General features: G+C 32.8%; 1 protein-coding gene across 1 annotated transcript in view; it reads right to left on the bottom strand.

Annotated features, from left to right (window-relative positions):
- The window catches only part of LOC127704252 (ATP-dependent RNA helicase dhx29-like), a 31,454-nt gene that overhangs the window by 14,133 nt on the left and 4,141 nt on the right, over nt 1–13,180 (bottom strand). The window contains exons 4-16 of the mRNA XM_052208203.1: nt 11,062–11,191; nt 9,084–9,241; nt 8,633–8,725; nt 7,716–7,842; nt 6,952–7,245; nt 6,567–6,735; nt 5,829–5,952; nt 4,420–4,521; nt 3,109–3,240; nt 1,671–1,934; nt 1,075–1,344; nt 559–735; nt 231–320 (exon numbers count right to left, since the gene is read on the bottom strand). Coding sequence (XP_052064163.1) covers nt 231–320; nt 559–735; nt 1,075–1,344; nt 1,671–1,934; nt 3,109–3,240; nt 4,420–4,521; nt 5,829–5,952; nt 6,567–6,735; nt 6,952–7,245; nt 7,716–7,842; nt 8,633–8,725; nt 9,084–9,241; nt 11,062–11,191 — 2,130 coding nt within the window. The remainder of the gene's footprint in view (nt 1–230; nt 321–558; nt 736–1,074; nt 1,345–1,670; nt 1,935–3,108; nt 3,241–4,419; nt 4,522–5,828; nt 5,953–6,566; nt 6,736–6,951; nt 7,246–7,715; nt 7,843–8,632; nt 8,726–9,083; nt 9,242–11,061; nt 11,192–13,180) is intronic.

Below are 13,180 nucleotides of genomic sequence, written 5' to 3'. Positions count from 1 at the left end.
ATTATTCTGACTCCGAGCTGACCAGTCTTGGCTCTTAATCCTAAATGGAGTGTCCTTGAAAGAAAAGAACAAAATACCAATTCTAAAGTCTTTGAATAAAGCTCACACTTCCTCTAGACCACTTATGTGGCTTTATTATGATTGACTAGAAAATTTCCTGTGTATTGATGGATATGACATATATAATTCATAACATTTGTAAACAAAGTAATATTAACTGTAGCTTATACCTTGACAAGTTGATCAGATCTGAGAGAGTAAGGTGAATCTTCCTCCACTGCATATCCTGTCTTGTTAACTACATCTTCCATATAAAACACCTGAAATGGACACACAAAACTCTCATCATAAGGAAAGACGTCTAGGTTCCATAATTTCTTTTTTACATACACTAGTTTGTATTATAGCTGAAAATCCATTCACTTGAAAAAAAAGATATAATTTAGAACAAAATGTCTTTTTGAAATCTTTACATGATTTATCATAAACTGTTCTTATTCAAACCATCAAATGTCATGTTTTCCTGGAATAGCCTGTATCTATTTATACATTAAATACCTGTACAGGGAAAGTCCTTCCTGGAATATTTATAACTGGACAATGTTGGAAATATCCTGAGAATTTCTCACTGTCTAATGTGGCACTCATCAAGATAACTTTCAAATCTGGTCTCTTTAGCATTAACCTTTTTAATATAACTAGAAGGAAATCTGACTGCACGCTTCTCTCGTGTACCTAGAATGAAGTGAAAAGGTTCTTTTTATATTATCAAAATAAGGTATCAATATACATGTATGTAAATACATTTTCTTTAAAGTTTTTTGTATAAAGAAAACAAGAAATTCCATTTTGCCTAATAATTATTTTCCAGCCTCATTACATGCTTTCCATAAGATTTGGATTGAAACTCACAGTTGAAGACAGTTCATAAATATAATCTAATTTGAAGGCAGTAAATATTAAAACAAAAAATCGTATTTTTCTTCCAAATAAATGTATGAATATATCAATGAATAATAATTATTTCATCTGAACAAAGACATCATACACATATCAATTTTTCCCTGTATTTACCTCATCAACAATGACATGAGTGACATTACTCAGGGTTGTGTCACTCTGTAGTTTCCTCAGCAGGACACCAGTTGTACAGTAATTCAATCTGGTATTAGGACCACATTTTGATTCAAATCTAATCTGGTACCCTACTAAAGAGTCTCGCTGACCTAGTCCTGATTCTGCCATCTCCTCCGACACTCTTTGGGCCAGACTAATGGCTGATATTCTCCTGGGTTCAGTACATACTATATTACAATGGGCTCCATTTCCCTCAGTTATGTATCTCTGCAATGAAATATACATTGTATAAGTCCACATAGTATAGTTTTTTTTATATCCTCTCCTCATTCCCTTTGTTTTATTTCTTTTTCAACTTTACTTGACCAAAGGCTCATTCTCACTGGACACAGTTATTTTTCTTATATTCATCAAATAATTAAGAAATTCAAAGTTCAAAATATGTTGCATTGTTTAGACAGAACTGGATAATTCATCACTCATTGCAGCAAATAACCATCTAACACATAAAGCACACTTCTTGAAAATTAAATGAGAACTTAGCTACTTGCCACTACATTGTGATAAAACTACAACTTATCTATTAATCTAACCTCCAACAGAAATTGAGGAATCTGTGTACTTTTTCCACTTCCTGTTTCCCCAGCTATAACAGTGACACCACTGCGTCTAATCTGATCAACAATGGATTCACGGTAATGATAAACAGGTAAATTCTGTCGTGTCTGATGAAGAGATCTATATCTGTCAGTCTGTTGACGCCTTTTACACAAATCCATTAAGGCTGTACTGTCCATAGTTGACCTCTGCTTCTTTGACCTTGACATGGAAGCTTCATGTACCTTAACTATTTCTGTCTGTTAATATATAGAAAAGTAATACAAAACTTAATTCTTTTTTTAAATGTATAAGCATGATGATATTTGTTTACACAAATTCCCATAGGCAATATCAGCGACATATTCAGTATGGTTGGTAGACAAAGAAGTATTAATAATGGTATTGTGTTTTTCACAAACTTAAACAATGACCCACTAAGATCACAACATCTGTTTTTTCTTTGATATACTCCTGTGGATTTATTTCGATTCGTTGGGTTCCAATTTTCGTGGTTTTAGTTGGTACAGGGAAACCATGAATATAAATGTTCAATGAATTACAAATGTTGTTCAATGAATTACAAATGTTCTATAGGAATAAATGCTGACTTAAGCATAACGACAAAATCAAATATCCACAAATATGCAAGTTTTCCTTAATCCATGAAAAGTTGTACCCACAAAAATAAATGAATCCACAGTATGCTTAAGAAATTTGGTGTGTCTATCAGTTTGCTTTATCATGCATTGGCTAGGTTCAATTCATTTAGCTATTTTGATCTCAAATTTTAACACATGACAACTAAATGATAGATACACCCCCTTGTTGATCTAATGTTATAATGCTTCTCTAAAATTTGGGTTCTATCTATCTGGTTAATCCAACACCTTTAAAACTGTCTATTGACTGTTTCTCTGTCAAGGGTGCAGCATTAAGATATTAAAATAGAAACTGGTGCCCATAGTCATATACTTTTCTAGTAGTAGAAGGGCGACGTATTCTTGTAAACTGTTTTATTACATGAGTTTCAACACTATATTTCCCAAATAATTTCTAAAGCTGGATGTTAAGCACCAATAAATCAATCAACCAATCCTAACACTTTCAAATAGTTTTCATGATTTGTGGACAAATTCTATATGTCCCTGTCCCAAGTCAGGAGCCTGTAATTCAGTGGTTGTTGTTTGTTGCTGTATATCATATTTGTTTTTCGTTAATTATTTTGTACATAAATCAGGCCGTTAGTTTTCTTGTTTGAATTGTTTTACATTTGTCATTTCAGGGCCTTTTATAGCTGAATATGTGGTATGGGTTTTACTCATTTTTGAAGGTCGTAGTGACCTATAGTTGTTAATGTCTATGTCAATTGGTCTCTTGTGGAGAGTTATCTCATTGGCAACCACATCTTCTTATTTTTAAATTAATTCTTACCTCTTCTTCCAAGTTTTCCCAAGAGTCAACAGTGTCATCATTCTCCTTTGTTCCCTCTGTAGTCTGGTTTTCACTATTTTTGCTGCCCAGCTGTAATTTCTTCATTAACTTAGTTATAAGCTGATCTCTTGGCTGCAATAAATAGGTTTGTAAATGACCTTTAGCTGAATTGGCAGATAAATAAAGGGTGCCATCTAATAGACCACTTTAATATGAGGACATTCATAGCACTAAGGGTGCCATCTAATAGACCACTTTAATATGAGGACATTCATAGCACTAAGGGTGCCATCTAATAGACCACTTTAATATGAGGACATTCATAGCACTAAGGGTGCCATCTAATAGACCACTTTAATATGAGGACATCCATAGCACTAAGGGTGCCATCTAATAGACCACTTTAATATGAGGACATTCATAGCACTAAGGGTGCCATCTAATAGACCACTTTAATATGAGGACATCCATAGCACTAAGGGTGCCATCTAATAGACCACTTTAATATGAGGACATCCATAGCACTAAGGGTGCCATCTAATAGACCACTTTAATATGAGGACATTCATAGCACTAAGGGTGCCATCTAATAGACCACTTTAATATGAGGACATTCATAGCACTAAGGGTGCCATCTAATAGACCACTTTAATATGAGGACATTCATAGCACTAAGGGTGCCATCTAATAGACCACTTTAATATGAGGACATTCATAGCACTAAGGGTGCCATCTAATAGACCACTTTAATATGAGGACATCCATAGCACTAAGGGTGCCATCTAATAGACCACTTTAATATGAGGACATTCATAGCACTAAGGGTGCCATCTAATAGACCACTTTAATATGAGGACATTCATAGCACTTGCAAGTTATTACAATAAAATATTGTAATAAGGATAATATTACTATATTAGTTTAAACTTATAAATTTTCTATGTACTAAACTGTAAATAAGGACTTCCAAAGCTTATGCAAGTTTTCTCTTGCTTTAATATTTTTTGCATTCCAACCCGGCTTGCAATCTTTAATAAATATACAGTTCTTCAGTAACCAATTTGATATGTGTTCAGCATTGTGTTTGCCTTACTATTCAACCACATAACTGATTTGAGCTTTTTTGTCCCTCTAACTGAAACTTATTTTTTATACATCAAATTAGATGCTTGTTCTATTTCATTCCCATTCAGTGTCATAAAATGATATCCTGCAAAAATTTTAAGTGACAAATTTTTGAATCTTCCAATGCTGATGATCAAGTAAAAATATATACTTTTACGAATGCTGTTCGTATATAATCAACTTTACCTTATTTTCTGTTGTCTGAGCTTCCTTTGCCTTGGCTTTCTCTGAATCCTGCCATTCTAACCAAACATCTCTGTAAGGTGGAGGCAATAACTGATGTACAGCCTAAAAAAATCGTAATACAATACATTTTTTTATATATCCAAGATTGGTACAGATATTGGAATAAGACAAAGACTGATCTTTGGAAGGCACTGTTAAGTTCATACACAGTAAGTCTTAACTAGATAGTATTTAGAGCCTGGTTTATTTCAGAAAATTATATGTTGACCTCTTGATATGAAGAAAAAACATCAGACTAACAATTACAAACACCACAAAAGACATCTATGAGTCAATGAAAAATACTACAAATTTTACTGATTATATTAAAGGTATTACCGTAATCGGGCTTATATAGTTCGCACTAGTGCATAGTCCGCACCCCCTTCTCCTCACATAACTTCAGGTAAAAAACTTCTTGAAACTGTTAGAAAAGGTCTAATGAAACTCCGGTAATTTCAAATCGTGCATGGTCATTTGCGGTATTTTCTTGGAAAAACCTGTTTTCCGTCATCAAACAGAAGCTTAAACTGCTTGTAAATGACACTAGAAGATTGTTAAAATAAGTCTAAATCGCACAAAAAACAATTTAGAAACTTGTGTATGTTTAAACTGGAAGTTTGAATAGCATGTGTAAAAGAAGAAAAAAAACGGTGAGTGTCGAAATCCGTACATCATAGATATCACTATAATACGACTTTGAAAGTAAAACAGTTCCATCTTTATGTAAAACAGTGTTTAATATATCTATTACATTAATGTTTGAAGGGTTTTAAGCTAATATAAAACATATTTGTCAGTATGAAACACGGAAACGGAACAAATAATAACCGATTACGTTTTGTAATTTACACATCGTAAGCTGGTTTACGGTTGTCTTTTTTACTTTTTTTGTATCGTTTCATTCAAGCAGATACCAGTTTATTTTAATCAATGCATTGAAAAGAAACAAGAAATTTGTAATGAAGTGTTTAACTTTTAAATTTATCAGTTTTAATTTGATATTGAATAAAAATAACTTATTAATATGGATTAGGTAAAATTATTAGTTTGAAAAATGATAAGAGCGCCCTCTACAATATCAAAAACAAACATGGCGGAACGTAAACAAACTACATGTACCTCACGATTTTTTTTCTTTTATTTCTTGCTTATTGTACTCTATAGTCCGTACCCCTTCTGGCAGGTTCAATTTTGGAGAATAAAACTGCGGACTATACAAGCCTTTTAACGGTAAAGAAAATAAATTAATCGTATATCAGTTCCTGGTAGTAGTCATCTTTTAATATACCTGCTATTAAGTACTGTTTGAGTGATGGATACCATAGCACACATGATATAAGATAAGCCATTTAACAGATTATTCTTACCTGTCCCTTACATAGGTGATATAATGCCAGAGTGCATCCCAAATGCTCTGCTTCTTTCACATTTTCACATAGAATTTCAGGACAAGCTTCAATATTTTCTTCTTTCTTTCTTCCTATTGTCACTCTGGAAAATAAAACCAACACAAATAATATACAGCCTTCATATTGCAATATCCCATTTACATTGCATTGATGCTACTTTGGTTTTGACACAATATTTTACTATGTAATTTTATAAGTTTCAATGGTGATGGAAATACTTTCTATAAAAAAGAGAAAAAATTCTTCAAATGAAGGTCTAGATCTGTTTTTCAAATGTTCCATCCTTAAATGTGTTGTACTGTATGAGACAATGGTAGATGTAAAACAAGAAATTGAACGCAAAAACATTTATCAGAAAGCCTGTATAATATTAAAGTACAAGGTAACGTTTGACAGAAATATTCTACCCAGACACATTATTATATTCTGACTATAAGCCAACCAGGCTTTGCTCTTACTCCTTAATGATATGTGCTTAGCTTCAGTATACCAGAAACCATTAATACTAGTTTTAAAGTCTTTGGTTTGACCCAGCCATGGATTGAACAAAGAGAGAAGCACAAGACAACAAAGGTTGGTAACACAGGTGAAAGAAATGACACAATGGTCATTAATTAATTATTCAAGAAAATTCTTGGACATTATGTTCCATTTTTGTTCACAGTAATGATTAAGTTTTGCTTCACTATAACATACCTGCATTTCCACAGATTTCTGACGGGGTTCATTTTATGATATTTTGGAGAATCCACTTTATGTTTTCGACACCAATCTATTAGAAACTGTTTGGGAGATTTACCAGTCCACTGTTGTCGTGTGTACTCAAATTGTCTGATATCTAATTGGCTCAAATCTATCTTAGGTTCTGTAAATATATACACATAAATAAACTGCACATTCAAATATAATTGTAATATCTGAATTGATGTGAAAAATGTGACTAGGTTTAAATCTTATTATGTTAAATTTTTATTATTTTTATTCTAATGATGCATATTTCATTAAATGAACTACATGTATATGCCCCACACTTCTAACAATAGAAAGAGGATTACATAAAAGTATAAACTATATTTCATACCTGTTGGCTGTTCTTCCGCAGCTTGATTTTCAAACATAGTAAATGCATCTCCAAAGTCTTCTGACTCCTCTTGTTCATCTGGCTGTGATCCACCTTGATCACATGGTACAGATGGCATGTCATGACTAACTGATGATGCAAGTCCTTGATCACATGATAAAGATGGTATGTCATGTGGCTGAATTACTGTTGATGTCGGACCTTGCTCACCCAATTCATTAACCTTTTCTTTTTCTAGGTCTTTTATTTTTACAGCTGGGTTAAATCTGCTATCTTCCTCTATGGCATTCATTTCTTCAACATATTAAAAAGGATCATTATTATTTATAGAACACATGTTTTTAATTGATGAAGTTGACCACTTTTTTGAACTGTCTTTTGTTATTTTTAGTATGGGTAAGACCTTTAAGCCCCTTCCAATTTTTCTTCTTCTTATCTTTCAAGAAACTACAAAATTATAAAGTCATGGAATGTTATTGCGATTTTAATTTTCCCTAATAGTTCACAGATTAATGTCAAATCTGTTAAAACTGTACTGACAAATGTCAGCAGTATATATATATATATATATATATGAAAGGATAAAAAGCTGCAGCTTTCCACTTCAAATGAAAATAATGAGGATGTTTGCAATATTTATGGACAGAAAAAACACACAGATTCATCTACGCAATTTCCCCAACTTTACTTCCAGTTGTTCTAAATAGCAAAGATCCTGTGTATTGCATAATCATTTACCATTATCAAAACTAGAAAAAATGTACCTTGAACAAGTTTTCTAATATTATTTGATATTTCCTTCTGTCTAGATTTGGCTCCCTCTAGTTTAGCTTGCACTGCCTCTTCTCTGGCATCTAATAGCTTTGCTGTTAGCTCAAGATACTTTTCGTTCTGAAATATATATATTATTTCCTTAACAGACATTAAGTTATTTACAATTTTCTATCATATGCTACAAAATCATTTTGTTACTGTACTACATACATAAATTCTTATAAAGTTTGACCTAAACCTAGAAATAGAAGATACATAACATTCCATTGGGTTAATGTCTCATTGACATGTACCCCGCACAGTCTTTTTTCATATATATAATAAAAGTTACTTGTACAAATGCTTGGAACAAGGTTACCCATAGTAGCCAAATGTTTCCTAAAACCCACATCTGAAATGGGTGCAACTCCGTAAATATTTTACTTTTTTTTTTAAATTGTATGTTTGCTGCATACTTTTCCAATAAATGAAACAGAAGAGTGACCATTTAAAAGACAAGCTTGACATTTTTTTTTATTTTCAAAGGACAAATATTCAGCTCTTTTCAGAAAATCAAATAGTTTATAAATTACTACTGTATCAGTTTCAGTCAATTTTTTTGAAGGCTGAAAATGTTATGGAACACACAAGGAACGTTTTTTAAATTTGTAACATTTTCAAAGGCATGGCTTTTACATAGCCAGTAAGTGATAATCAATAGATCACAAAAGCTTAAGTTACAGTCAAACTGGTAAAAAATTCAATGTGTTTAACCATCTAAAAACAGATGGATATTTCTATACTCTCTTGTTGTGTCGTGAAAAGAGAACAAGTACGTGAAAATAAAGAAGAATAAAATGCCAATAACACAGCAATTCCACAACACACCTCATCAAAGGTAAACAAATGTATTGATTTTTATACTCACTGGATCATATTCTTCATCAGATTGACTATCATCAGAGCTATTCTCAGTATACTGTAAAATCCAATCCTTCATTGTAGATGATTTGACTGATTTCTGAGAAGATCATGCTAACATTTTAGAACACTATTATTTCTATACAAAGAAACTAAAAGAAATAATAAACATGGTTAAAACAAAGACTACTCTCCCCTTATTATAATCCTTTAAATCGCTTAATAATTGAAAAAAAAACCATTGTATCATGAAATGTTTATTCTTTTTAAATCATTATATAGAGTTTAATTGAAACAACCTACAATCTGATAGTGAATTATCTTTTGTGATATATAGATAACACTCATATAGAATTCTCCGTTTAAAATAGCTCTACTAATTGTAAACTTATGCAATTATTTGTTGATTTAAAGAAGCTTTTCAACCCCATATTTGATCTATAATCCTGCTACACTACATGTGGTTTTTCATCTGTACTTGATTTTTCTGCAGTTATCCTTTTTGAAGTTGATGCTGGAAGCAGCTTCTTCTGTTCTATAAGCTGGTCATCAAACTTTGGTCTGTTCTTGACTTCTTCTTTTTCTAGTGTGTCAGAAAACCCTTGAGGCAACTGATCTACAAACAAATGAACAGGTTTTAATTTATAAGACCTACTGTTTTGTCAAAATTCAAATGTTGCATATAATTTTTTTTGAAAAGTACACGTTATATTTCAGCCCTCGAAAAACTTCTGACAGGGAAAATTCGCTTTACTGCCTCAGTGAACTAATTCTAGTCTTAACTGCAAATGGTTATGGGTTTGATCCCTAGCTATTTCAAACCAAACATTTTAAAATTGACATTTGATGTTTTAATGCAAAGCACGCAGCATTTTAGGAGTAATTGCATTTACTGGTAAAACAGTTTGGTTTTGGTATAATCTGTACAGAATGAAAAGTATTCCTGTCAATCGTTACATTCTTGTCTAGCATGTAAAAATTGCCACTCAGCATGTCAGTCTGTACTTAGCAGGGAATTTTTATATGACATCATGTTTTGTCCTGAATATGGATGGATTATTTGCTGCTGGATCAATCAATCAGTAGTCCTTTATTTACAGTTGTGTTTAAAATACAAATAAGAGTAGATGAAATGTCTAAAATAAAAGCAATTTTATAATATATTTCATACTTGCCACATTGCCTCTAGTGTGTCATGTGTAATATTATATGTTTGTAAACTTAAATTCTTGTGATTATTTGTGTGCACTAACAGGGTCGACACTAACGCTAGTCTGCTAGCCCGAGGCTAGTAAAAATTAGGGAGGGCTAGTAAAGTTTTCATCACAGTAGTCCGACGGGCTAGTCAAAATTTTGTTTATAACTAGGAATTTTACCAAATTTTAATTGTCAACAAAACCCACATTTTTTGCTGACCTTTGCTGTCTTTATTGTACAGTTTATTCACGTATATTTTGATTGTCAGACATTTTTAACATGAAAGGTACTTTTTGGGGAGGGGAAAGAAACTGAAACAATGATGGTACTTAATACATTGAAAACCACATGTGTTACAAACGCCGTGATGATTCTGATCGGAAACCTGGATCTCAAAAGTGCTTTCAGAATATCAAAATAATAACATAAATACGAAATTTACATACATTACTACCGAAGTCATCACTATTTGGGAAAATTGTACAACTTTTTGGGAGTAATTTTAAGCCATTTTTTTAGTAATTGGGAATTTTCTTTAGGGGAAAAAGCTGTATTTCGGATGTAATTTGAGGCAAACAATATCACTGACATATAATATATACTAAATTATAGGTCTCTGGCAAAAATATACAGATTTTTAGGAATAAAATTTCGTCCTGCAAAAAAAAAAAAAAAAAACAACTGACAAACAACAAGGGGAAAAGAAGGTGTCCATGAAGAATTATGACAAAAAAAAAAACAGCAAGGGCAAACCTTTCCTCTTTTGTTGGTGTATTTGTAAATCCCTTACTTATCCATCTTCATTAAAGACACAAGTAATAATAATAAGTAAAATGAGGAGGATGATGAAGTAATGATCTAAAGGGGTCTTCAAAATAAGTCGAACACATTCTTAATATAGATGATTAAAATATGAAATTTTTTTTTTTTTGGGGTATTTTTTATTAGCAAACCAGTGAAATTTCATGAAACAAAACATGTTCAAAACCCTCTGGAAATGCTCCAGAACACAGGATTTGGCTTCATTTGTATCAAAATTTTCTGGGGAGCATGCCCCCAGACCCTCCTAGATAGGGTCATGCCATTGGCACGACCGTCCAAGTGCCTTTGGCACTTGGTGGGCTAGTGATTTATTAAGAGGACAAGTAGAATATAAATTTCACTAGCCCTGCAGGCTAGTACATACATTTAGTTAGTGTCAAACCCTGACTAAGTTGTTAAAATATAAGAAAGAATTACTGTTAGCTAAATTCAAACAAAGCCAATCTAATGCATCAATAAGATCTCCTCCATGTAATACTGTATTGCTCATTGTCTGTTCTATCTGTGAATGACTAAATCCTGCTCCAGCTAGACTGGTGTATATGTCCTGAAAAAAAAATTAGATCAAAGACTCAAATGGCTGGGTTGTGCATAATGTTTCTAAAGCAACAGAGAAAGCTAAAATATACTGAACATTTAAATATCTGAAATATGAAAAGTCAAAAATTCCTGAGATAATTCCACAACTTCAATATATGTGCAATCTTCCTGTTATGTTTCAGGGATCTATGTTGATAACTGTAGGAGGAGTTGATTACACAAAAAAACTTGTACCCTTTTTCAAAAGATTTGTAACATTTTCATAATTTGAAGTGTACTAAAAATCATGACCTTTTTCTGACTTTAAAAAAAAATCAATCCAATGAGGAAGTTTCCTTTAAAAATCAAGAAAACTAAGCCCACTTTTGAGCCTCCTCATGGGGTTTTTGATTATGTGATTACTTGTCCATTTTTATAGTGATTATTTGATTACCAGACCAAACATTTCATGATTATTTGATTATTTAATAGTCTAGGACTGTATTTTTGATTATTTGATTATCTTGTTTAAAAAAATAATTAATGATTATGTGATTATATTGGCAAATTTGTGATTATGTGATTACTTGGACACCCCCATGAGGGGCCTCACTTTTCACATAAAGGCCCTTTTCTACTCTTCCAAATACATTTAAAGAAAAATGCATCATGTTGATGGAAAGTTTCTAATTCTAATAAAATGCTCCGCTGGGGCGCAGCTTGATACGACCGCAGAGGTCGAACCCTGAACAGTTGGGGCAAGTATGGACACAACATTCAAGCTTGATACAGCACTGAATTTGGATTGTAATTAAATATTTGACACAGTATAGGTTTCTGACACAGAATGAATGTGGTCTAAGAACTTAAAATTTTTTAATTTACCTATTCAAAACATATCATTATTATTTGCTTTTATATATAAATCAGAAATAACCAATTTAAAATGGAAAATTTTAAAGAAAAAAAAGGAAAAAAAAATCCCCCCCCCAAATTTTTTGAACCCCCTTATGATTCATCACCCCCAAACTCAATCTCAGCCTTCCCTTTGTGGTATGGTACCTTGCAGTACAATTTCAGAGAGATCCATACACTTGAACACAAGTTATTGTCTGGAAACTAGAAAAATGCTTGTTTTTTTGGCCCCTTTATGGCCCCAAATTCCTAAACGTTTAGGGCAATTACCCCAAAACTCAAACCCAGCTTTCCCTTTGTGATATGGAACCTTGCAGTACAATTTCATAAAGATCCATACACTAATACACACAAGTTATTGTCCTGAAACTAGAAAAAATGCTTGTTTTTTTGCCCCTTTATGGCCCCTAATTCCTCAAATTTTGAGGGAATTACCCCCAAAATCAATCCCATCCTTCCCTTTGTGGTATGGTACCTTGCAGTACAATTTCTGAGAGATCCATACACTTGAACACAAGTTATTGTCTGGAAACTAGAAAAATGCTTATTTTTGGCCCCTTATTCCTAAACGTTTTGGGCAATTACCCCCAAACTCAATTCCAGCTTTCCCTTTGTGATATGGAACCTTGTAGTACAATTTCATAAAGATCCATACACTTACACACAAGTTATTGTCATGAAACTAGAAAAATGCTTGTTTTTTGCCCCTTTTTTGCCCCTAATTCCTAAAATTTGGAGGCAATTACCCCCAAAATCAATCCCAGCATTCCCTTTGTGATATGGAACCTTGTGGTACAATGTCAGAGAGATCCATACACTTACACACAAGTTATTGTCATGAAACTAGAAAAATGCTTGTTTTTTGCCACTTTTTGGCCCCTAATTCCTAAAATTTGGAGGCAATTACCCCCAAAATCAATCCCAGGATTCCCTTTGTGATATGGAACCTTGTGGTACAATGTCAGAGAGATCCATACACTAGCACACAAGTTATGTCTGGAAGTTACAAAAATGCTTATTTTTGGCCCCTAATTCCTTAACTGTTGGTACCATAACCCCCAAATCAATCCCCACCTTCCTTTTGAGATATTGAACCTTATGG

Source organism: Mytilus californianus, unplaced genomic scaffold (genome assembly GCF_021869535.1).
Source record: "Mytilus californianus isolate M0D057914Y unplaced genomic scaffold, xbMytCali1.0.p SCAF_6, whole genome shotgun sequence".
NCBI classification, from domain to species: Eukaryota; Metazoa; Mollusca; class Bivalvia; order Mytilida; family Mytilidae; genus Mytilus; species Mytilus californianus.
The sequence above is the reverse complement of the archived record's forward strand: the minus strand, read 5'-3'. Positions and strand labels throughout refer to the sequence as shown.